The sequence below is a fragment of the Copadichromis virginalis genome, linkage group LG16, assembly GCF_057382275.1.
Source record: "Copadichromis virginalis isolate Kocher_CV1m ecotype Utaka linkage group LG16, C_Virginalis_male_GT1.1, whole genome shotgun sequence".
Taxonomy (NCBI): Eukaryota; Metazoa; Chordata; class Actinopteri; order Cichliformes; family Cichlidae; genus Copadichromis; species Copadichromis virginalis.
In genome coordinates this window covers 30,135,248-30,158,504 of record NC_140633.1, presented here as the reverse complement: position 1 = coordinate 30,158,504, position 23,257 = coordinate 30,135,248, and the positions used below count along the sequence as shown (strand labels likewise).

At 40.9% G+C, this 23,257-nt stretch overlaps 1 protein-coding gene across 3 annotated transcripts; it reads right to left on the bottom strand.

The window, feature by feature from the left end:
* Positions 1-81: 81 nt before the first annotated feature.
* Positions 82-22,925, bottom strand: ranbp2 (RAN binding protein 2). Of its 3 annotated transcripts, none has more exons than XM_085434354.1 (30): positions 22,705-22,925; positions 20,096-20,163; positions 19,896-20,007; positions 18,422-18,574; positions 17,905-18,135; positions 17,613-17,746; positions 16,944-17,139; positions 16,564-16,704; positions 16,294-16,453; positions 15,993-16,174; positions 15,453-15,649; positions 14,820-14,943; positions 14,095-14,256; positions 13,815-13,952; positions 13,389-13,520; positions 13,011-13,238; positions 12,826-12,909; positions 12,541-12,682; positions 12,315-12,409; positions 7,748-12,227; positions 7,259-7,336; positions 5,164-5,340; positions 4,234-4,320; positions 3,866-4,041; positions 3,440-3,680; positions 2,592-2,678; positions 2,326-2,480; positions 1,956-2,229; positions 1,418-1,773; positions 82-1,167 (listed from the first exon to the last, which is right to left on the bottom strand). In XM_085434354.1, the coding sequence occupies exons 1-30, from the start codon at positions 22,774-22,776 to the stop codon at positions 862-864; spliced, it is 9,168 nt and encodes a 3,055-aa protein (XP_085290480.1). In that variant the 5' UTR covers positions 22,777-22,925; the 3' UTR covers positions 82-861. The 3 variants fall into 3 exon arrangements, with proteins under 3 accessions (XP_085290480.1, XP_085290481.1, XP_085290482.1); XM_085434355.1 differs by lacking the exon at positions 22,705-22,925 and adding an exon at positions 22,638-22,694; XM_085434356.1 differs by lacking the exon at positions 7,259-7,336.
* Positions 22,926-23,257: the final 332 nt, after the last annotated feature.

Here is a 23,257-nt window from a genome sequence, read left to right as displayed (position 1 = left end):
GAAGTCTAAAAATACCCAGAGTGAACCTGCAAACTGTATCAGAGCAAAATTAAGTCAACAAGGACAAGCCATAAAACCATCGATTATTCGTAAAGCAACTTTATTGTTTAATAATAAGCATATTTTGGTACAAGTGGCACCATTTCAGCCTTTATTTCTCTCAAACTATACATGAAATGGATCCCCTTCGTAAAATTCAAACCAGATTATCATTGAGCCACAACAAAGTGAGATTACTTCAGGTTGCATGGGCACATATGAAGTCCAATTACCTGCATTGTGGAATCCATTGAAACAGAAAAAAATCCTGTGGGCGCCCAACAGTTAAAAGTACATGGAGGCAGCATTTGGAGGAAAAGGCAGGGGAGCAGTGGCTTAAGACTTGTTCAAAAAGGGGAGAAAAAAAAAATACCAGAGTGGAGCTCATGGAGGGAACAACTGCATTGAAACAGAGCACATGCAAGACAAAAAGGAGGAACAAACATTTAGAAAAAGAAAGAAAAAAATAGTCCATGTACATTTATACACACAAAATACAAATGAGAATTTATTGACAGATGATAAAGACGCAAGTGCAAAAGTTTACAACATTTGTTCCAAAAGCCTCCACTCCTTTACCAACTCGCTTCTGTTTTCGTGAATATGTCAGGACAGTGAAAGAATATCTAATTCAAGGCTACTGTGGACAAGTTTCTGTGACGAACAACTTAACCAGCAGCCCTGTGATCGGTGCCTCGTGACTAAAGATTCCGTTTTAGCAGGAATGTTAGTACTGCACACACTGCTCTCATCCAGAGTCTCAGCTGATCTTAACTTAATAACCTAAACCAAGCCGTAAAGCTTCATTTTAACATTAAAACGCTACAGCTGTCCGCAGTCTGTGATGATGATCTTCTTTGTTGGAGGGCCTGCCTTTGAGCCCAGCTCTCCCATCTGCTGCACCACATCCATGCCATCCCGAACCCAGCCAAAAGCCACATGTTTGAAGTCCAGGTGTTCGGCTTTCTTCAGGGTTATGAAGAACTGCGAGTTGTTGGTGTCGCGTCCGCGATTTGCCATCGACAGGATGCCCGGGCCTGTGTGCCGGACATCAAAGTTCTCATCCTCAAACTTGTCGCCGTAAATGGACTTGCCTCCTGTGCCGTTATTCTTGGTGATGTCACCACCCTGAAAGACCAATGGAGCACTTGTTAGTGATGCTAGAGATTTTCTCCTGAGAGTTTTCTTTTAAACAACAGGACTGATTTGTCATGGCATCAATAAAATACTTCATACATCAAACTACAGAGCTGTGCTATAATTACAAACAGCAACCAGGGTGTATTTCTGTCAACCCAGAGTAAATTCCACTTTGTTGTAATCAAACAAGTTTTACATTCATCTGATCTTGAAAGTCCAAACCCTGATCTTTCCTCACCTGACACATGAAATCTGGTATGATCCTGTGGAAGATGGAGTCCCGCAGCCCGAAGCCTTTCTCACCAGTGCAGAGAGCTCTGAAGTTCTCTGCAGTTTTGGGTACAATATGGGAGAACAGCTCTATAGTGATTGTGCCCAGAGGTTGGCCATCAGCTGCCAGCTTGAGGAACACCTGTGGGTTAGTGTCTCTGGAGTGCTCCTGAATTCTGGACATCTGTGGCGAGCACAGAGACGAAGCATCACCATCAATTTGGCCCATCCGGTTCTGACACTCGCAGAAGGTCTTTTTGAAGGATTCGGCTATTTCAGGGGTTTTGAACTTGGCCGCCAGCTGCTCAATCACACCTTCGCCATCTAGATAATCAAAAAGGGGGCGAGGAGAAAGAGAGCAGGTGAAAAATAATCCCCATGTTGCCTTAAGAAATAAACACATGCAAGTGGTTTAAAAATCCAAGATGAATGATTATTAGTGAGTATTTACAGACAAATCACACAACGCAGCACAATACAACATCACATCGATGCTGTATGTATACCTGAGTAATCAGTGGCAGTCCAGATCAGTGCGTTCGCTGAGGCGTTCATGGGTTTGAGCTCCATCGCCTCTGAGATGTTGTGGTTGGCGCAAACCCGCAGCACCTGTTCTCTTCTCATCAGGATTCGGTAGAAATGTTTGGTTGGGTGGAAGAGGATCTTGATGTCACCGATGCCGCGCTCCTTCCACTGGCCGATATCCCGGTCCCATCGATACAGTTTGGCGCGCTCCTTGAACAGGATCTCCTCGTCCTCCTCTCCAGACTTTGTCTCCACCTGAGTGATAAATACAGTGATAAATACAATTTTATGGAAAATAAATACAAGTTTACTAATTGTACTAAAATGTTAGGGCTTAGCACATTTATGTACCTCGGGCAGAGATACTATGGGCTCAAAGTGAATGTCCACATTTTTAGGAGCTTCTTCTTCATCACTTCCCCCCTCATCAGCATTGGTTTTAGGCTGAGAGGTCACTGCAGATCCAAACACTGTTGCTCCAGCATTTGCCCATGAGAAATTAGCATCTACAATTTTTTTTTTTTTTTTTTTAAGAGGGAAAATTAAAATAATTAGCAGTGAAACAAAACAACAGTCCAGATAAACAACTGAAGAAAATGTTTAATGTTAAAGCCAACCTTTTGATCCGAATGCAAATCCATCTGTATTTTTGGCCAACTCAGCAAAAGAGAAGCCAGATGCATTGAAGCCAAAGGTGGAGAGGTCTGCAGCCAGAACAACAAAGACATTAAATACTTCCGTACTTCATAATAAGTCTGTGGAGGTGGTTGATGTTAGTAAAGCTGACATCCATCATGAACAACCCACATCACCCACTGCATGAGTATGTGAGTGGGCTGAGCAGCTCCTTTAGTCAGAGACTGAAACACCCTCGCTGCAGGAAGGAGCGCTTTCCCAGATCATTCATCCCAACAGCAGTTAGACTCTATAACTCCTCAATCACGATGTCATAAGTCACTGGACACTGAATATCCACGGTCACCACTTCATGTATAATGGACCTTCCATGACCTTCCAAGCTATATAGTTTATGTCCTCCGTATTTCCAACTATATCCATAATCACATAGTGTGTATGCTACCATTGTATATAGTGTATTATCTTACTTTTTTTCATTGATTGTACTTAATTGTATTTTTGTATTTCCTTCATATATCTGTACCTGAGCTGAGGTGACGCTAAAATTTCCCCGTTGTGGGATCAATAAAGTCTTATCTTATCTTAATAACTTCCCAGAAACATTCTGAGTATAAAAGAAACCCTCAGCTGAAATTCTGTCTGTGCAAAAATGTATTCAATATTTATCATCCAAACTAGCTCCTCATTTTAACATTTTATAAAAAAAATTTCATAACATTTCAAATTAAAGTTAAAAGTTGGAGCGAAAACCCATAAAGTATGTGGCTGAAGATGGAGAGTTATGTTTCATTTGAAAATACTTATGCCGTTTTTCACACTTTTTTACCTCGACTTGTTGTAGCAGTCAAAGATGCAGGTTTACTCTCAGTGTTGGACTCCAGCTCGACACTCTTCTTAGTTGAGAGGTCAATGGGAGAGCTGCTGCTTGGAGTTGCTGTGGTCTGTTTGTCTGCTGTAGATGTGCTGTCGGCAGCCTCTGCTCTGCTGGATGATGGCCCTGATGCTGGCATTTCAGGGGTCACAGCAGGACTGCTGGAGGCTTCGTTAGATTTGTCTAACTGAGCAACCTGATACACATTTCCAAATTAATAACATGTTCCAAATTAATACCCATCTTAAGATGCCTCTGAGTATTACTGACAGAGTAAAATAATTAATTTAAAAAGTTAACATTTGTTTGTTTTTTAAAAAACAAAAGTTGAGTTTTCTGCTTGTATAATCAGAATTATCTATGTAAATTCAGAGCCATTACCAGGACTTCATGTACTTTGCGGACTTCTGTCTCAAAGTCCTCAGGCTTATCCTGGTCCGGGTCGCTGTCTGTGGTGCTCAGGCCACAGAAGAAGGTGGGTGGAAGCTGGAGGCTTTTGGCTTTTTTCTCCTCCTCTGGTGTTGGCTTCTTTTCCCACACCACCTGACAGTCTGACTCTGAATGCAGCAAACAGCAAGTTTAGGCTCAAAATCAACATAACATTTATTAAGGTACACAAATTTTGGGCTGTATGGCTATAACAGATCGACATAAAACCCTTTAACATAGTAGCAGAATTAAACCAAACCAATTGTCTTTTGAAAAATGAGTTGGTTATAATAACATGTAACAGGGTTTAGACTACATACCATCACCACAAGCTGCAGTGTTCTTCTCAGGAGTATCAGGGTAGAGCTTTCCATTCAAGGCCTTCACTGCTGATTCGTAGTCTTCATCTGAAGTTTAAAACAAATGTTTCCTTTAATTATGTTTGCAAAGAAAATTATAGTGTTTGTTCAGACTTCAACCCATAATGAATTAAAGATTAAAGGCAATTTTGTATTCTCAGATTTAAAACCAAAGAGGCATTACTGAACTTTGATGTCAAAGGAGAACCCCCCCCCTCCCAAACAAACAAACAAACAAAAAGTCCAATAAGTCCTTTCTTAGCTTTCTGAATGGGACAGTTACTAGTTTGTCTTATAAAAGCAGAAATTACAGTTTCAAATAATAAAATTTAAATAAAAATTCACTCCAAATAACATGTTTTAATTAAGGTTAAGGTTCCACTTTGATATTTATGTCAGGACAGATGTATATCCTTATAGAGAAATACCGTGCACTACTGCTACCTTCTGGCTCTAATAACTCATTACATCATATGTGGGAGCAGTTCAAATATTCAAAATAAATTACCAATTATTAAAAAGAGTCATGTACATCTCTTATACCACCCTTATTTCTCAAAACTGTCAAATAAGGTGACATTTACCAGTGCAAGCAGCCCTTTGGCGTCACATTCATTTTTGCACTGGATACATTTTTTGGGGTTCAAAAGAAAGGAATAAAAACTGAAAAGCTAACAAAAAATGTCTATATAGCATCTATGTGCTATATTGTTATTTTAAACACTGGTATCCATTTCTGTCCAAAACTTTAGCATTCTCACTTTCTTACATCGTCTCCTGGGAATGTTAACGATTCACAAATAAGCAGATTTATTTCAGCGAGTCATATGTCATATGTACAACCACTGATGTTCACTTTAACAAACCCTCGTTCCATATCTTGGGTCTCACCGTCAGTTTCGTCATCACTGATGTAGCCTGGTTCATTCTTGTAGCAGAAGAAGGTGATGGGCAGCTGGAGCTTCCTAGCTAAAGCTGCCTGCTCAGCTGTGGGTTCCCTGACGTACACAATCTCCACCTCCGAATCCTCATCAGACCTAGCACTGCTTCCCTCTGCCTGAGGGGATCCTATGATAGATGGATATGATAGGAGTAAACAAGTCAGGCTGGGAAAGAACTGTTGGAAGACAGGCCAAAATGTAAAAATTAAAAGCCTTTGCAACCACAGGTGTTAATTACACACACACACACACACACACACACACACACACACACAAAATCATGCACAGCAAAACAGAACATCATGCATTTGATTTACAACAGTGAGACATGTTTTATAAGCAGAGGATTTCTGCATGGTCTCGTTTACACCACTTACTCTTGGACACATGGTATCGTAACATTAAACAGGATAAATACCTGAGCTTTAACTCTAATTAGCCTTTGCTGATTAGAGTTTCACTGCGAGAAATCAAACCAGATGAGGAATTACATTCCATGCTGTTGCTACAGACCCAGCACTAAAAATGGCACATGGGACGTTTGCACAGTACATTCCTCTCTAAAGCAACGCCCTTTGCTCTCAGCTCACCTTTCAGAAGACCTTTCTGGTGCTAGTCTAACTGCCCCACACTACAATTGTGGCATCGCTGTACTCTTTAATTCAGCCTCTCTGGTATATACAGGACATGAAATAAAGCGCAGTGTAAGACCTTCAATCCAGACTGAAGACTCATATGAAACAATAATATAAATATAAGTGAACATTTGTTTTTTGCCAAGTCAAATCAAAGAACCTACGTGTTTCACTTTTGTACAGATTGTCTATAAGAGATGGATGTAGCCACCATGAAGTCACTGACCAGTTTGTAAAGCTTCGAGTTGAGGTCCACACTTCTCTCCAAGTTGAGAAGTGTGGATCTAGCCATGATGCCACTTATTTGTTAAAGCCTCGAGCTGAGGACTTTCATCATCTAGGTGTTTTAAAGCTGAATGTGACAAAACAAGGATTTGATCTCGCTGCAAACCTGAATGCTCACTGGTCAACAATTTGTGGTTGACAGCTCTTTAATTGTGGTTAACCCTGCTCCAAAATTGACTTAATGTTGTAATTAGTATAATCTGATACTAGCAACTGAGCCCATAAAGGCATCAGGAAAGTGATTTTCTATTCAACCCCAAATCATTCTGAAACTACTGGGCGCCCCCTGGTGGCCACTAAATAGAAATCTGTAATGTTCTGTGTTGAAGTTGCTTTTAAGAAACCGTCCATCTTTTATACCAACTCACACAATTTGTACAAGTGCCTATACTTCACTGACACTTGGTCACCGAAAGCTGCTGGTCTGTTCCTGTTTTGACACCCGGTAACATAGACCAATTTCTAGATTGAATATATGAAACATGATGTTCAATGAGGCTAAAAACTAGCGACTGAGATCTTCAAGAAATTACTTACTGATGTCATAGATCAAGGGAGTAGTTGTAATTTTCCCCATTCAGGTCTACGCAATCCAAATTCTTTCCGCAACCAGAATAGTTGCCCCCTCCTGGTCAATGATTGACCACATTTAAGGCAGTTACATTTCAGCTTCACCCTTTAGACACAGGGGCTACCTCTATCTTTCATCTACTTTCAGCTAATATAAACAAAACTACAAGCCACACTATGAAAATGACACTCATATGAAAAGATTGTTACATTTAATTCCAAGTTAAATTTTTTTCCTTAAATATTTCAGTGCTTTAAACACCATTTCCATGATGATTCAGATGAAATCAGATTAAATATTTTCTGCTTTTTTGCATTACTTCAGTGCAAAACTATTTAATCTTGTGACACAAGTGCTACTTAAAGAACTACAATTAAAATTACTGAATAATAAAAACTGAAACCTTCACACACTTGGCATGCAACACATTAGCTTGACTGTTTTGCTTTTTTTTTTTCCTCCACTCCGTGCATCCAGGTTATTTCTTTGTAGTAGTAAGGGCCAGTCACGTGACAGCTGAGAAGTGTTAACACACACTGCAGTGATTAGAGTACCTGGGGTTTCAAATTGGGTGGTTGATGAGCTGGTCCAAAAAGCCATTGGGTTATCTTTGAAAAGCCTAAAATCCAGCCCTAAAGGATGGTGGGTTGTTGAGTGAAGAGAGACTAATTGTGAGGCTGGTGTCATAATCAGAAAATGCCAAAATTGACTGAAAAATGTGAAATACTGTAGCTGTGCAATGACTGATTTGATAACAGTGTTATTAACCCTATGGATATGTAAAATATGTGCAGTATAGTCATGTTTTGTCTCTAAAATTTCCACTAAATGTGCATGTTGCAAAACAAATATAAAAGGGGAGCATGTCGACGGAGGAAATACACGTTGTGTTCCAGTTAAAAATGAAAGGTGTGGGCAATGATGAAGCAGTGAGATGCAGATGAAATAGGACGATCGGGTAAAAATGAAATGAACTGAAACCGTTGAGACAATCATTCAAAAGTAATGCAAATATAATTCAGACGCCCCTTTTTTATTCTTACCTTTCTCTGGGATTTTGAATGCAGGAACTTGAAGTGAAGTCTTGGCAGTATAACCAGAGCCGTTGGCTTTCAAACCAGATGCTGTAGATTGCTCGGGTTCAGAATGAGATTTAGGAGTGCCAAAAATCTTCTGAAGGGTATCAGTGCCAAAAACAAACTTTGGGGGAGACACCACAGTCTTTCCGGGATTGACAGGACTGTGTGATGCAGATGCACTTGATCCAGTGTCTGCAGGAAGCTCAGTACGTTCCTTAGTCGTCTCTTCAAGAACGGCAATGGCTGCTTTGCCACATACAGCTGGAGTGGTCTTTGCAGATCCTGGTGTTCCACTGTCTTGTGGTGGAACCACTCTAGATGTCGCTGGAGTCATGAGTTCTTTTTTTCCCTGAGCAACATTGGCTTCCTCAAAGACTTGTTTGAATGTATTTGCGGTTTCTTGCAGCTTGAATCTCACAGCCAGCTGCTCAAGCTTGCCCTCTCCTTCCTCAGCAAAGTCCAAAGCACTCCAGACCCAGGCCTTCTCTGCACCCTTCATAGGTTCCAGCTTCATGATTGGACTAATCCAGTGGTTGGCACAGATCTTCAGCACCTGATCCCTTCTCATTACCAACCTCGCTCGTTTATCGTTATAATTCTGCAAGATCTTCAGGTCTCCAATTCCTCTCTCCTTCCACTGTTTTGACTCTTTATCATAGCGATATAGTTTGGCTCTGTGACTGAAGACCACCTGCTCATTTTCCTCTCCTGTAGAAGTCTCCACCAAATCTGGCAAGGGGACCACAGGTTCAAAGTACTGGCCGTCCCGCTCTTCATCCTGGGTGACATCCTGCTCGTCATCAGTACCCACTGAAGCTCTGCTCTGGTTGAGCTTAGCAGGAGACTTTGAGGGGCTGATGCCAGGTTGAAAGCTAAAGCTGAACCCACCAGTGGATTCCCCGAAGCGGAATAGGTTCTTTCTCAGGGGGCTGCTGGCAAGAGGGGAGGCATAGACCGACGAGTCAGCCGTGTCATCTAAAGCATCTTCTCTGAGGTCGTAGTTGTCCCACTCCAAGGTAGGGCCGGTGGTGTCACCTTGGGGCTTGATTACAAGGCTTGAAATGTCACCAGCTGTTGCAATATCTCCCTGTGTGTCATTGTCTTTTATCTTTGTTTTCTCGTCAGTCAAAAATGATTTCAGGTCTTTCAAACCAGACTTCATTTCCTCTGCCTTCTGAATGAGGTGTGCTGTTCTACCTGTGTCAACCAGCTTGTGGGGGGTTTGTAAAGGGATGTCCAAGAGAAGTCTCTGACACTCTTCAAACTTTTCCTTAAACTCCTGAGCAAGCTCAGGGCTTTTAAACTTGGCAGCTAACTGTTCGAGTTTAGCATCTCCATCAGAGAAGTCATTGGCCAACCAAATCCAGGCTTTGTCTGAGCCTGCCAGGGGTTTAAGGTTCATGGTGGTGGTGATCCAGTGGTTGGCACAAACCTTGAGAACTTGTTCTCTTCTCATCAGCACCCTTAGCCGACCATTTGTAGTGTTTTTCAGGAATTTGAGAACTCCCACACCACGCTCTTTCCATTGACTGGTACCCACATCAAATCTAAACAGTTTGACACGCTGAGAGTAAAGAACCTGTTCATCCTCCTCCCCAGTTACCAGGTCCACCTTCTCAGGCATCTGGATCACTGGTTCAAACTGGATGTCATCATTTTCCTCTGTTTTATACATATCATCATCCTCCAGTTCATTTGAGGCTTCTGTCTTGGTGGGGGTTGCTTGGAATGATGTGAACAACTGCTCACCAGCTCCAGAGAAACCTTTGAATTCTGGATCTTTCGTGCCAAACTGAAAGTTTCCTCCAGCAGATTTAGCCAAGTCTGCAAAACTGAACGCATTTGCTTTTCCAGATATTAATGGATTTTGTTCTTCCTCCGTTTGCTCTACTGAGGGTGTAGAAACAGTTTCTTTCTCCTTGTGCTTGTCAGCTATACTTTTGAGCATACTGGAGGCTGACCCAGTTTGAGTCTGATTATCATTTGAAGGGGATTCTTTTGGAGGGTCTTGAACACCAAACTTGAAGCCACCAGGCCCAATGGGCATTGAAAAAGAGAAGCTTGACGAACTGATTGTGCTAGATCCAGTCTGGGGAGCTTCAAATTTGAAAGAAGCAGGTGAGCTTTTATCTTTGCTCTGACCAAACTGAAAGGTGCCCCCACTTACAAAAGGTATTGTAAATCCAGTTCCAACAGGCTGACTTGACGGACTCTTTGTTCCAAAGGTAAATTTTGAGGACGACGATGAGGAACTAGTGCTGCTTGTGCTTTTAGCGTTAGGATTTAGGGTCTGACAGGACACACATTTATCAGCAGAGGCTTCGTTTCTCACGAGACAAGTGTCGCAGTCCCATTCTCCATCCTTCTTACCAAATCTAGCTGCTAAAGATGCATTCTCATTTGGAGCTTTGCAGGAAACACATTCAGCAGCTGATGCATCATTTCTGACCAGACAGGCATTGCAATCCCATTGTCCATCTTTCTTTGCTTGTGGTCCCGACACTGTTGGAAGATTTGACCCTAATGAAGCCCCCTCTGTTGGCTTAGCAGCAGGGTTTGGACTTCCACAGGATACACATTTACCAGCAGAGGCTTCATTTCTTACTTCACACACATCACAATCCCACTGTCCAGGCTTCTTACTAAACTTGGCAGCAACCCCAGCAGAGTCAACACTGGACAGAACGGGTTGTGCTGCAGGTGCACCAGCAGCTGGTGCAGCTTGTGCTGCGGCAGCTGTTTTAGCCGAGGGTTTAAGAGCTTTGCAAGAAACACAACTGTCTACATTGGCCTCATTTTTTATAGAACATGATTCACAGTCCCACTGCCCTGGTTTGCTGGTAAGTAGGGCTCCAAAGCCACCAAATGTACTGGAACCAGTGTCTGCAGATTTTGAGGAGCTGAGACCGAATGTGAATGAAGAGGCTTCAGAAGATCCAAAACCACCAAATCCAGTAAATGTGGAGCCAGAACTACTTGGTTTTGCTGAATCAGTGCCAAATTTGAATGTAAAAGAACTAGGTTTAACTTCCCCAGCAGCCTGAATGTCTGGCTTTGAAGAGGCGTTGGGATTAGGGCTTTGACAGGATACACACCGTACATCTGTGGGTTTATTTCTTACACAGCACACAGAGCATTCCCATTCTCCTTCTTTCAGTGCAAACTGGGCTGCAATCGATTCAGAATCTTTCACGGTTTTTTCTTTCCTCTCCTGTTGATTTGTCTTGTCAAGTGATTTGAGTACAATCTTCTGGGCTTCCTCAAACTTGGCTTTGAAAAGTGCTGCCTCATCTACAGTTTTGAAACGGATGGCCAGCTGTTCAGGTTTAGGCTCCTCATCTGCATAATCAATAGCATTCCATACCCAAGATTTATCAGAGCCGGCATTTGGTTTCAGCAACATATCTGGTGTTATGTAGTGATTTGCACAGATCTTAAGGACCTGTTCCCTTCTCATTAAGAGGCGGACCTTGCCTTTAGTGCTGTGTTTTAAGATTTTAACATTGCCGATGCCCCGTTCCTTCCACTCTTTTGTCTCCGTGTCAAATCGATACAATTTTGCCCTGGTGCAGAAAATCTCTTCCTCTTCTTCCTCACCCGTTTTCACATCTACCTTATCGGGAAGAGGGACAATAGGTTCAAAGTGAGGCCCATCTTCATCCTCCTCAGCATGAGTACTATCATTGTCACTCTCCCCTGCCCGTTCCTGCTCTGCTGTAGGCTTTGACATTCCAAACGCTGGCTTGGACATGTCCCCAAATTGAAATGGTTGATCCACCTTCCCAAACAGGCCTCCAGCAGCTGTGCTCTGTGCAGAATCAACAAATGAAAAGCTGGTAACATTTTTGTTTCCAAAGGTGAAGATGCCCGTTTGGGTGGTGGGCTGCTCCTGAGTTTGTGGTTTCTCTGGAACGGTGTCTGTTTTACTGGGAATGTCTGATGTGAGAAGGCCAAGCAAACTTTCACTGTGCTTATTTTGAGAAGCTGAGAATGTAAAATCACCATCATTGGATTTAAAATTGGAGTTGAATTTAAAAGCAGGCGAGGGTGTTGACTGGGCAGTTACACCTGTACCAAAACTAGGCACTCTGGGCACTTCAGTGGGTGCCTGCTGGCTGAAGGAGAGCTTTCCAAAGTCCATGGGCTTTCCCTCAATGTTCTTTGGTTGTTGAACTGGGACTACAGGTGGCTTGGTGAAATAGCCAGGTTCAGGTAAGGTAGGGTTACTGGTTTGTTGGGTAACACTCTGGCCATAAAAATCTTCACCATAGGGTGAAAGAAGACTTGTGGCTGGTGATTCAAACCGTAGAGGTGCACCAAAGACTTGTTCTTGAGGAGGGTAGATGCAGGCTGGGGCTGTCTGCAGTGGAGGTGTATGCGTGGGCTGCTGGTAGGCATACATATTGTGCTGAGGTGGCATGCGGTTTACGCCATACATTGGGGTCTGTGTAAAGAGAGTAAAAATAAACGTAACAAACTCCTTTTTTTTTTTAAAGCATTAAAGCTTGTTCAGCATTAAAATGATGATTACCTTGGTGGGGGTTACATTTGCTGCTGTGCGCAAGAGATACTGAGAGTTGTATGCTTGTGACTGATTGTAGTACACAGAGGGGCCTGTGGTGGCAACTTAAAAAAAGAAAGAAAGAAAAGAAAAAAGACATGCAAAAATGTTTTATGTCACTAAACTGCTTTGGTAAATTAAATCTTGTGTTTAAATATAAAATTAATCATGTTTCAGATCCGCGTATCATACTGACCTGTTAGGGGGGCTCCATGATAGGACTGAACCGGGGTAAATGGTTCCTGCAGGCCCTCAGCCCCGTAAGTCTCGCCATACATTTTATGATGAGGAGAAACTGTAGTGCCTGATGAGTTGTGTCTCAGATCATGAACCTCATTCTGTAAAACAGGAGCATCATGTGAACTCAATCTGAAATGTATTGATTTAATCCAAACTGAAAGTAACACAACAAGTAACAGTGATCACAGTTTAAAAACAAGGGACAATGTTACAAAATATTATCTTAAAAATGAATTCTGACCTTAAGGGCTTCTACTTGCTGACACAACATCTGAAGGAGACTCTTCTGGTCCTCCACCCAATGAGGTTGTGTTTTGGGAGAAATCTAAAGAAAGGATGTGAATGAATTATAAAGGTAATTGATTTTTGTGTTTGACTAAAAACACAAAAACTGAGTCATTTAAATAAATAACAACATGGACCTACCAGTCTTTTTGAAGGAGAAACAATGCTTTTGTTTGGAGAGGGAGTGGAGAACTTAATGTGGGATATGGTTGCACTAGTTTCGCCAAGATGAGCAGGGCTGGAGTGGGCTGGTCCTCTTAGGCCCCCCTCTTCCTTCTCATCCTCTTCATCCATGACCTCCCCGTTCTCCCCCAGCTGCTGGTTCACATCATTTAGGAGGTCCACAACTTCCTCCATAGAGACAGGCAGCTGGGAAAGAAAAAGTTTTGACTTTAATTTCACACTGCTTCTACTTTAGCAAAAAACAAACAAACAAAACAAAATAAAGTGTCACAAGTTAAACATCAGTCGTACAAATTTATAGTTTTTGTTTTTTGATTCTTCCAAATTGGGACTTACCTTTTCAATGTCATCTGCATTGGCGCTGTAGATCTTTGACAGGTATGCCCTGAACTTTCTCAAGAACATGATGCACCTGTCTTGAGTCTCCTCAACACCATTGCTGGCCTCTTCTGACAGCCGCTGATATATCTGCCAAAAAATAAATAAATAAATAAAAAATAAATCACTATACACTCTAGAATATAACACCTCTACAAGTGTTAGAACCACTAACTTGAAACATCTGAAACCACATAACAGTGGACTATATGAAAATCTGTTTTTTTAATTTTTTGTTTTTAAGAGAGACTTGGACACAAATGTGTCTTTAAAAAAAAACAAAAAAAAAACAACAAAAAACCCCAAAACCAAACAAAAACCATAGTACCCAAGTGCTTCTTGTGGTGTGAACAATAAATCCAGGTATATATTTTTTATGCTTACCTGAGCTAAATGCCATATGGAGGACATGTTATTGATACTTTCCAAGGTAGAAATGGCCTCCTCGGTTTTCCCTTCAATGTCAAGAAGAACTGCATATGCTATCCTTGCTTCCTCTTCATAACTTTTCACAGAAGAAATCTGAAAGGAAGATCATTAAACAGAGAGGTAAACTCAGACTGATTTTCAGGTATAGCTGAAAGTGTCAAGGTCTTTAGGGACTAAACCTGAGGCTAAACATGACAACTACTTGGATGCAAAAAGAAATGAGAACATTATTAACCTGAATATCTTTGGAGGGAAAGTGTATAAAGAGAGGGTCAAGAGGTTCTGGTATACTGCGTCTGTTTTTGATCTTCTCCAGCAGTGGAAGGGCAACTTTCCAGTAGTGGACACTGCGGCCAATGTACTCCTTCTGGTCATAGTAGGAGTTCACTCCATCCCCCTGGTTATTAAAAAACAAACAAACAAAAAAAAAAACCACACAGAAATTGAGTCTGGCACAGGAGCAGAATGGTACACAGAAGCCTTTTGTCACAACTCATTTCTTAGTGGTTTTAAATCCAGCAGACACGCAGCCAAAGAAGTGGCACATGTGGCTGTTTGGACATCTTGCACTTAATTCTGTTTAGCAGCTGCAGACTGAGTGACAGAAAGGAGCAGGTGTGAAAGCCGAGAGAGCTCTGAGTTACCTACATGCTTTTAACTGTAAGTGCAGCTTGTGACGGTAGATGACTGCTGTCTTTTTAAAGCATATGGACTTACTTACTAATAAAGTAAGTATTAAATAAAGGAAGTTGATGACATTAATGCAGCACAGTCAAAATATGCTGGTTTTCCCATTAGAAGCTACAATACAAGGGGCACAAAGGTACAAGGGACTTTCTAAATGCCTTATTTTATAAAAAAGCATTCAAAAAGAGATACATTAGAATTTTAATCACTTTACCATCCTGCAACTCACTGAGTTTAAGCAAACAGTGTATGCATCTGTGTGTGTTTCTGTACCGTCTGGCTAAGACACTGAGCCCAGTGGATGACCAGTGCTGGTTGAAGCCCATGTTTTTCTCCAGCTCTCAATGTGCTCAGCCCATGCTGCACAATCATTCGTAGCTTTCCTGACACACCAGGTCTGCAAAGCAAAAGGCCACACATCAAAAACACTGAATATATGAACATAGCCAATAATGGGACTATAAATTAATTGCAGTTAAATGTTAATGTACTGTTTTGATAGGTTCATATCGCTTATTGAAATGAAATGAGGTTTTAGAAATGTATTTTTAATGAGTTTAGCCCTGTTAAGTACAGTTTTCTAAGATTTAAAACAGACTACAGATAGTGACCACTGATTTGAACCATTTTGGGAAAATACTGAGGAAAATAAATGGCTAAATCCATCAAAAAAACAATTTGAAAACCAGAATAGAGAGTTGTTATGCAATTATATAAATCACAGAGCTAAACATACAGGAACAAGACAACACTAATTTGAAACAAACTAGATTCAAATCGGGAGAGATCCTCAAAATAGTGTTTAAATCAGTTTAAGTAAACACAACATAACCAATCATATCCCTTTTGCTTATGCAATAGTTCTGGATGTTTTTCCATTTGGCTCTCGACAGCACTAGAACTCACGCTGCTCGCTTGTGAATGAGGCTGTAGATGGCATCCCACCACTCCCTCTGTCTGTCAGTGGTCAAGAGGCGGAGGAGAGGAAGAGGGAGGCAACGAGGCTCAAAGAGCTGTTGTTGTGACTGATTGACTCCAGCATTGATCTTTGCCGTCCTCTGAAGCTGACAGTGGCTACAGAACACCACACCATATAGAAACACCTTGATGGAGCAAACACAAGAGAAAAAAAAACTTTAATACTGAAAGAAATACCAGAACAAAACTGTGTTTATAAATTAAAAGCAGTGCTGTTGGCTTGTTGAAGTTTCATTTTACTTAATTTTGTCTCCTAAGACTTTTGCACAGCCTGCTGTAATAAAGTGCCAACATAAGTTCATGAAAATGAACCAAAATGCAACAGAAAAACTCCAGAAGTCCAAGATCCAGATTTTCTCTCAAGTAAAACCTTTTATCTATTCATACATTTTTCTGTGCTTTGGCCAGGAGGAGGTTTACAGAGTATGTTAGACCAGTACACACAGAGCAGGAGCAGCACCACCTTACCTCTAGGTCCAGCAGGCAGATTGACTCTGGCGCATTGGTATCTAGTTTAGAGGTTTCCAGCGTAAGCCGAGGAAAGAGCTGCTGTAGCCATTCCCGCAGCGGTGGTCTTTGGTCCAGAAGGTTCCACTGGAGTCCCAACCAGCTCAGATGTTGCAACTGACCACTGTGGAGCAAGATGGAGCCTAAAGAGAAAGCAGCAAAGTTATTATACTACTCACTACTAAATGCTTCTTTAATTTCAGGGGAAAACAAACAAACAAAACAGTTTTTTTTAGTATTCAGGTAGCTAACTGGTTCGTACCAGTGTCCCATTTGGCCATTTGAGAGAGCTCTGGAGCCATGGCAGTAAGGGAATGAATGTCATCATTGGCGATAAAAGATAATCCAGCAGAGGCCTGCGGACCCCGCAGGAGGTCAAACAGGGAGTCCTGACCAATCCGGTTCCCGAAAGCTTCCACCACCTACCAAGAGAAAAATAATTAAACACTGATGCACGAATGATTGATGTTCATGTTGACATAAGAACACTTCAGTGAGAATCATGTGAAATCACATATAACCAAGGTCAGACCTCACTGATCAAGGCAGATGAATCTGTACTCAGATTGAACAACATGTGGCCGGCCTGGCTCTGTCGGTCATTCGCCAGCAGCTCCAGAAACTGTGGGGCGGTCTGATCTCTTTTGGTCACTTTTGTCTTTGGTCTGGGGACCTGGAGGAAAAACAAACTTTAATTAAAACAAACAAAAACAAAACTGCAAAGCGTTCACTGAAAGACCACGACTAGGTCCTGAACAAGTTTATAGAACTGTTAAGTCCTTTACCCTTTGCAAGTCAGGCAAAAAAAAAGGTAAAAGGGACAGCACAGTTGCACAATGGTACAACGACTGGAATATATTTAAAGTAACAACAACATAAGTAAATGAATCTGCTCATTTGGTGTCTCACTACCTGATATGCCAGTAAGTAGCACAGTGCAGCCAGGTCACGAACAGCCCTCCAGGTTTGTTGGCGATCCTGAGCCAGCTTAAGCAGCAGCGTGCCTGCATGCAGGTAGAGGTGCCCTCTCATCTCCACAAACACCTCAAGGAGCTCGTCTGCACTGCGGCCTGCAACGCTGCTCACTTCCTGCATAGCTTGGTCAAACCTACAAGCACAATGCAGATGAACAGTTTACAAAAAAGTTGGAATGCTAAAAACACAACTAACAACAACAATGTTAGCCTTTGTTGAAACAGCTGCAACAATTAGCCTTTTTGACTTGTAAATAGTCAAAGCTTGAGACTTATTTGCTTCTCTTACCTGTAGATCAGGTGCAAACAACCTGTTACACCTAAACAGACTGAACTTTTACTAAAGACCAGAACTTAATGTGATTCAATTACATTTTATGAGGTTGGCAAGGTTTTCTGACATCAGTAATGTTTGAGGAAAAGAATCTGAATGTTAACTTTTAACCATATAACTTTGTTTTTTTAAAACTTTACTACAAGGACACGTGGTCACCAGAATACACGGGAGAGATTAGGTTGTAAATTACTCCTTAATTTAAAAAACAAAACAAAAAAAAGGCCCCAGATTTTAGTCCAGTTCTCTTGAACAATCCAGGACCCAACTTACTCTTTAAGTGCATCTACACTTGGCTGCACGCTGCTTTCAGATAGTGTGATTCTCAGCAGGCTGCAGCGGGCCAACAACAGCTCTCTCCGAATACATCGACTCATCTTCTCATTGCTGAGCTGAGCCAGGTACTCCTGAAACACAGGTCATCCATTCTTTAGAAAAGTTTATGCACTTATAAAGGTGGGAGGATGAGTATAAGGCCCAAAATAGAAGTACTTAAAGCATACTGGTCCCGCCTATTCAGGTACACTTTAATTTAGCAGGACACTAGTGCAAAGTCCATACTAACCTGCAGTGTGCACACCACCTCAGTGTACCAGTCCAGACTGTTGCACAGCATGGCTCTTTTCTCAGCAGCCAGGCAGTGTTTAACAGCCTCTTCCAGCCGGCCATCCTGACGGAACAGCTGAACCAACTTCACGTTCACGTGGGCGTCAGCCGGCCGCGCTGCCAGCTCGGTCTGAAGGAGGTCGAACAACTGGTTCCAACCCTGCTGACCCTGACGACTCAACAGGCGCTCCTAAAAGCAGCAGTGGCAATGAACAGAAGACATTCAGTGTGGCATTCTTTCTACTTTTAATTAAGTTGTACCCTCTTCTTCGACTGTTTTTGTAAACCTAAATGACATTAAAACTCCCACTCATTTTAATTTAAGAATATTAAGCAAAGTGATGGACGGATCAGGCTGGGAACTAGACAACAGTTTGTTAAACAACCTAAAATAGTGGGATCAAAGGACTTCACAGCTGACAAAGGCAATGTTTAGTGAATGTTACTGGAGCTAAAGAAGAAAGGAGGAGCTTCACCTTAAGGTTGAAAACTGCCGGGTTTCCTGGTAGCAGCTTTGCAGCTTTCTCCACCCAAAACTCTGCCCTGCTGTCACACTCCTGCTTACTGACAAGCAGCTCTGCAACCTTCAGCACCAGGTCTTTCTGGGCTGGATTCAAATCCACCGACCGCTACAATAGAAGCGAAGAAAAACATTTAGTCTGAAGCTGAACATATGCATCAAAAGCTCTGCCAGTTTTTTCTCTCTCCCTGCTTTACGAATTAAAAACTCATCACCTCCTCTTCTTTCTCACACTGTGCTGATTATTAATTTCTTTATTACAGCAGCAACTGGAGCCGTTTACGTCCAAGAAACAGGTTGCACTACAGTCAGCCAACTGTGCATTAAAAAAAAAAAAAAAACAACTGTTTTAAGTGGGCCATTTTCACTTCCCACAGGTGGACAGAGCACAGCTTGAGTGCATTTAAAAAGATTGGAAATGTACAGCAATTATATAGCTGATAGTGTTTTGATGAGTCTCAGCACCGACTCTGAATCACTTTGTTTCAGCTCATTAACTGAGAACCAGCTTCATTACAGTACACACACAATGACAATAAATAAATAAATACTAAATACACATCAGTTTTAGTGTTCAGGTGCAAATGAATCAGTAAAAAACTCCCTCAAGGTGAGTTTAATGTTCTTAAAAGTTACTGCTACAAGAAGGGAGAGCAAATAAATCACAGTTTATTTTTCTCAATTTTCTGTCATCATTCATCTTCTAGATTTGATGCTATAGCAATAAAACCCTAACAGTGCCTTTGGGAAGCTGATTATTGATTCCTGAATGTCAGAGAGAGCTTGGCGATTCATCTTTTAAAAAGTAAAACAACAAAGAGCATTTAGCATTCAGTTTGATAGACTACCCAGTGCATTTTATATTTAAAAAAAAAAAAAAAAAAAAAAAAAAAAAGGAAAAGAATCACACACCAAAAGGCAGACAGAAATCACATCTAAAGCCTTGTTGTTTGCTGTGGGAAATTACCCATAGTAACAAAGAGGATACTTATTTTTAACTTTTTTTTTTTTATATGCATTCATCACAACTAACCAAATTTATTCAAAGTGCATGTGGGTAATTTCCCTTTCGTGTCCAGGTAAATATACGAGTTTGGTTGGTCCATTTAAATTGGTGTGAGCATGAATCAGCAGTTGCACCGACAGCACTTACAGAGCAGTTTTTAAGCCCACACACATATTCACTTATGTACATAGACAATTGGAGGAATTTTAGGTCAATCATCTTTCTGATTTCTCAAACAAAAGGAAGCTGAATCTGAAAATCAAAGCTTGCAACTGACAGCAAATACGGGGTTTGTGGAAGCTGTTCATCATTTTGTCATTTAAACAATATTTCCTCATTTCATACCTGAATCTTATGATTTCTTAAACCACATTCTGACACACTTTTAAAGGGAGAAATGCTTCCACTAAGATGTTCTTTTTACCTTGTAACATCCAACTGCTTTGTTGATGTCTCCCTCTCTCTCGTAGAGCTGTCCAAGGAACTTGTGTGCTTTAGGATCCCTCTCCTGGACCTTGAGATAGTCTGACACATGCCTAGGAAAAGCATGAAAGACAGGAATTACAAACAATATAGCGACACACAAGCATTGGGTCAAAACAATGGAGAGGCTCACATGCTTACCTTTTTGCAAGATCATATTCCTTTGCTTCAAAGTACAATTTAGCAAATAAAAACCCTTTGACTGGCTTCTGTGGAGAGAAAAAAAAATATGTGGACCAGGATGAGGAAATGGATTCATCTTGTTATGATAGTGAGAAGATGCAATTACACATGTCCTGAAGAGTTATCTGGCTTACTGGGATTTAAATACTCACCAGTACTCAGTACCTGCTTAGTAACTATACCCAAACTCAAAGGCCCATTTTTAGCCATACAAAAAAAAAAAAAAAAAAAAATCCTGCAGATGGAGCTGCCAATGCCTAGTTAAATCATGCCCATCCATAATTTTTTATAGATGGTTCAAGTAGTTTGTGAAGTGGGAATACATCAGAATAGTGAAAGATATTTTTGTTCATTATCTAGTTTTGATCAAGTGATCAGCTTTGTGGTATTTACACACCCCACCCCCACAAAAGGGAAAAAAAAACAAAAAAAAAAAACAAACCAAAACATCTTTTATCCTGAGGAATTAACTAAAATGTAGTTTTGGGAAATTATTCCTCCCAGGGGCTAAAGTTAGTAACATCTTAGCCATCGTGATTACAGCATTACCCATTGTCAGATTTACTGCTAGCTTCTCCTACCCACCACACTACAACTATTATCACTGACTTTTTCAGTGTCAGGTGAACAACGTAGAATAAGTTGATAGTAGATAGTGCTCTTCTGGCTATTCCACAGACCCATTTCAAAACAAAGAGGGATCACGCAATCCAAACCTTAGCGTCAAAACTGTGGAACAGTTTACCTCTCCCTCTACGCACTATGATGCTTCTTTATAATAAAAAATAAAAAGCTGAAAATTCATCTATTTAGACAGGCAATTGGGTAATGCTCTTGTGCAATACGTTGTTTTTGTCTGATGTATTTTTAAATTCCCTGTAACGCACTTTTTAAAAATAGATTCCCGTCTTAAAAAGTCCTTCATAATTACATTTTACTTACAAATCACAAAAACATTTAATTTCTGTATGTTTGTTTAGGAATGCAGTTTGCTGATAAGAATACAGGTTTAAGCTCTGAACAGCATGACACCCAATCTTGTGATTTAATTCTTCAGGCAAATGTCTCCAGACTACACACACTACTGTACACAACAAAATGCACAAGTATGTGTAGTAGTGCGAATCTATTGTCAAACAAAACTACATTTTTGGCTTTACTGGTGCAACTCTACAAATACCATTGGGCTAGACTGTTAATCTTACAATACCAAGGTTTCTCCTGACTGAAAACAAGCCTCTGGGAGGGTGACTATGCATGTAAGCACAACGGGTGGCCTAACTTTTTACTTTTTCTATACATTGTTACCTGTATATACACGAACTTCAGTTGCTTATGTATATAGGACCACTGTCTTCCTTTTATACTTTATATTCCCCTTGCTCTAGGAGCTGTAACACCCAAATTTGTCATTCGTGGGATAATAAAGGTTTATTCTATTCTAGAGGTCCGTGCATTTTTTTAAATTACTTTTGATCTTAAGCACACAAAGTGTATTCTAAGCTTGAGTACATTAAACCACACACACTACATCAATAAAAAAAAAAAAAAAAACACAATCCTGATGACTTTACTTTGATGTAAGACCAAAATATCGTTGGAATTACGCAAAAACAAAACCCTGACTAGGTAAAGCAACTTGAGAGCATGGTTAGGACCACTGACCACATAGCACCACATTTACTCAAGTAATTGACTGATCGACTAGCATATTATGCTGCCATGGTGTAGGTGTAGATATGTATAAGCAATTAAACCAACATTTTCAGCTGCAACATTAAAAAGATATCTACAAAACAAATGATCAAGATCTCATAATAACACTAGCATATATTTCTGTATTCTTTGTCATTTCAGTACACTTTCGAACTAATCACTATTAGTTAAGCCACTTTCAGACTGTTGATAAGCCCGAATTCTGATGCATTCAATGTTTTCTTACACTGCATTTATTTCTCATTAAATATTCTGATTTTCTGTGGGTGCAGCAGTTTCCCCCGTCACATCCGATCCAAATAAATAAACGAATAAACAATACTTAAAAAGAACGAAAACAAATCAAGAAACGTTGGAACTGTGCCTGATTAACAGACAAGTCTGTTTGCAATTATGCTAAAACCACCAGTTTTTGAACAAAGTTGGGCTTGCTGCTCCTGATACAATGAAGCAACGAGCATTTTTAATTGTTGTCTGAACCGAAACCTCGCTTTTCCAGAGAAATGAAACTTGCACACCCTATCCAACTAGCTTTGTCTCGCTGTCGTGGCTAACTAGCATAGCTGATTAGCTGGCGCTGTTCAAGGGATCCCATGCCGCGCATTTTCCCGAGTATAAAGGGGAGGACACGACGGGGCGTCATCACGCCGGCCGGTTAGCTATAGTCTTTAAGACTATCCGGGGGACGGGGGTTATACAGAGAACGATATATGAGTCAACCGAAATACCGTCATCATAATCAAAAAAGCAACGAGTGCTCATTGAACATGTGAACAGGTCGTACCTCATACCGGCTGATCTGACATGATGGCAGCAGCATGCTAACGTTAGCCTCGGCGGGCTTAACTTACCTCTTTGAGTGAGGGAGAGGAACTCTGCACAGAGGAAACGTAACGGTCCACTTCAGCCTTACTTCGCCGCATAGCTTCCAAGGTCAGGGGCTTCTACAGCGGCTGAATGTGATACATAGAAAACCAGAAATTCACTAAATATTTAAAACAAAACTGACGCGAACATCAGCTCGCCTGACGTAAACTCCCCATGATGGTATTGCGCAGTCTCAATGCCGTCAAACGGCAGCTGTCACGTGACTTCTTAACCAATGAGAACAAGAATTCAGTTTGACGCAGACTGACGCATTTCAGTTTGAAGGGTTCTGTTACAAATACCTGAAAATCCTCATTTCTCCAACAATTAAGCCTTAATCCTTAATTTGCTAAATATTTTGGCTAACTTTTGTTACATAAATTAAATTAAACAAACAGATATTTAAACCATGTATATGTGTAACCAATACTATTAACTTAAACAAATCATGCTATATCATGTCCATTTGTATAGGCTGATACCTTTGCAGATTTTTCCTGTCTGTTTCTGTTGTTAAGCTTCAGTCAAGTATTTTGT

Coding starts and splice junctions, on each gene's coding strand:
- ranbp2 (XM_085434354.1), bottom strand. CDS start 22,776: ATGCGGCGAAGTAAGGCTGAAGTGGACCGTTACGTTTCCTCTGTGCAG. Junction 17,140..17,612: donor AGTGTAGATGCACTTAAAGA/GTAAGTTGGGTC, acceptor TTGTGCTTGTAG/GTTTGACCAAGCTATGCAGG. Junction 2,230..2,325: donor CCATAGTATCTCTGCCCGAG/GTACATAAATGT, acceptor TTTATCACTCAG/GTGGAGACAAAGTCTGGAGA.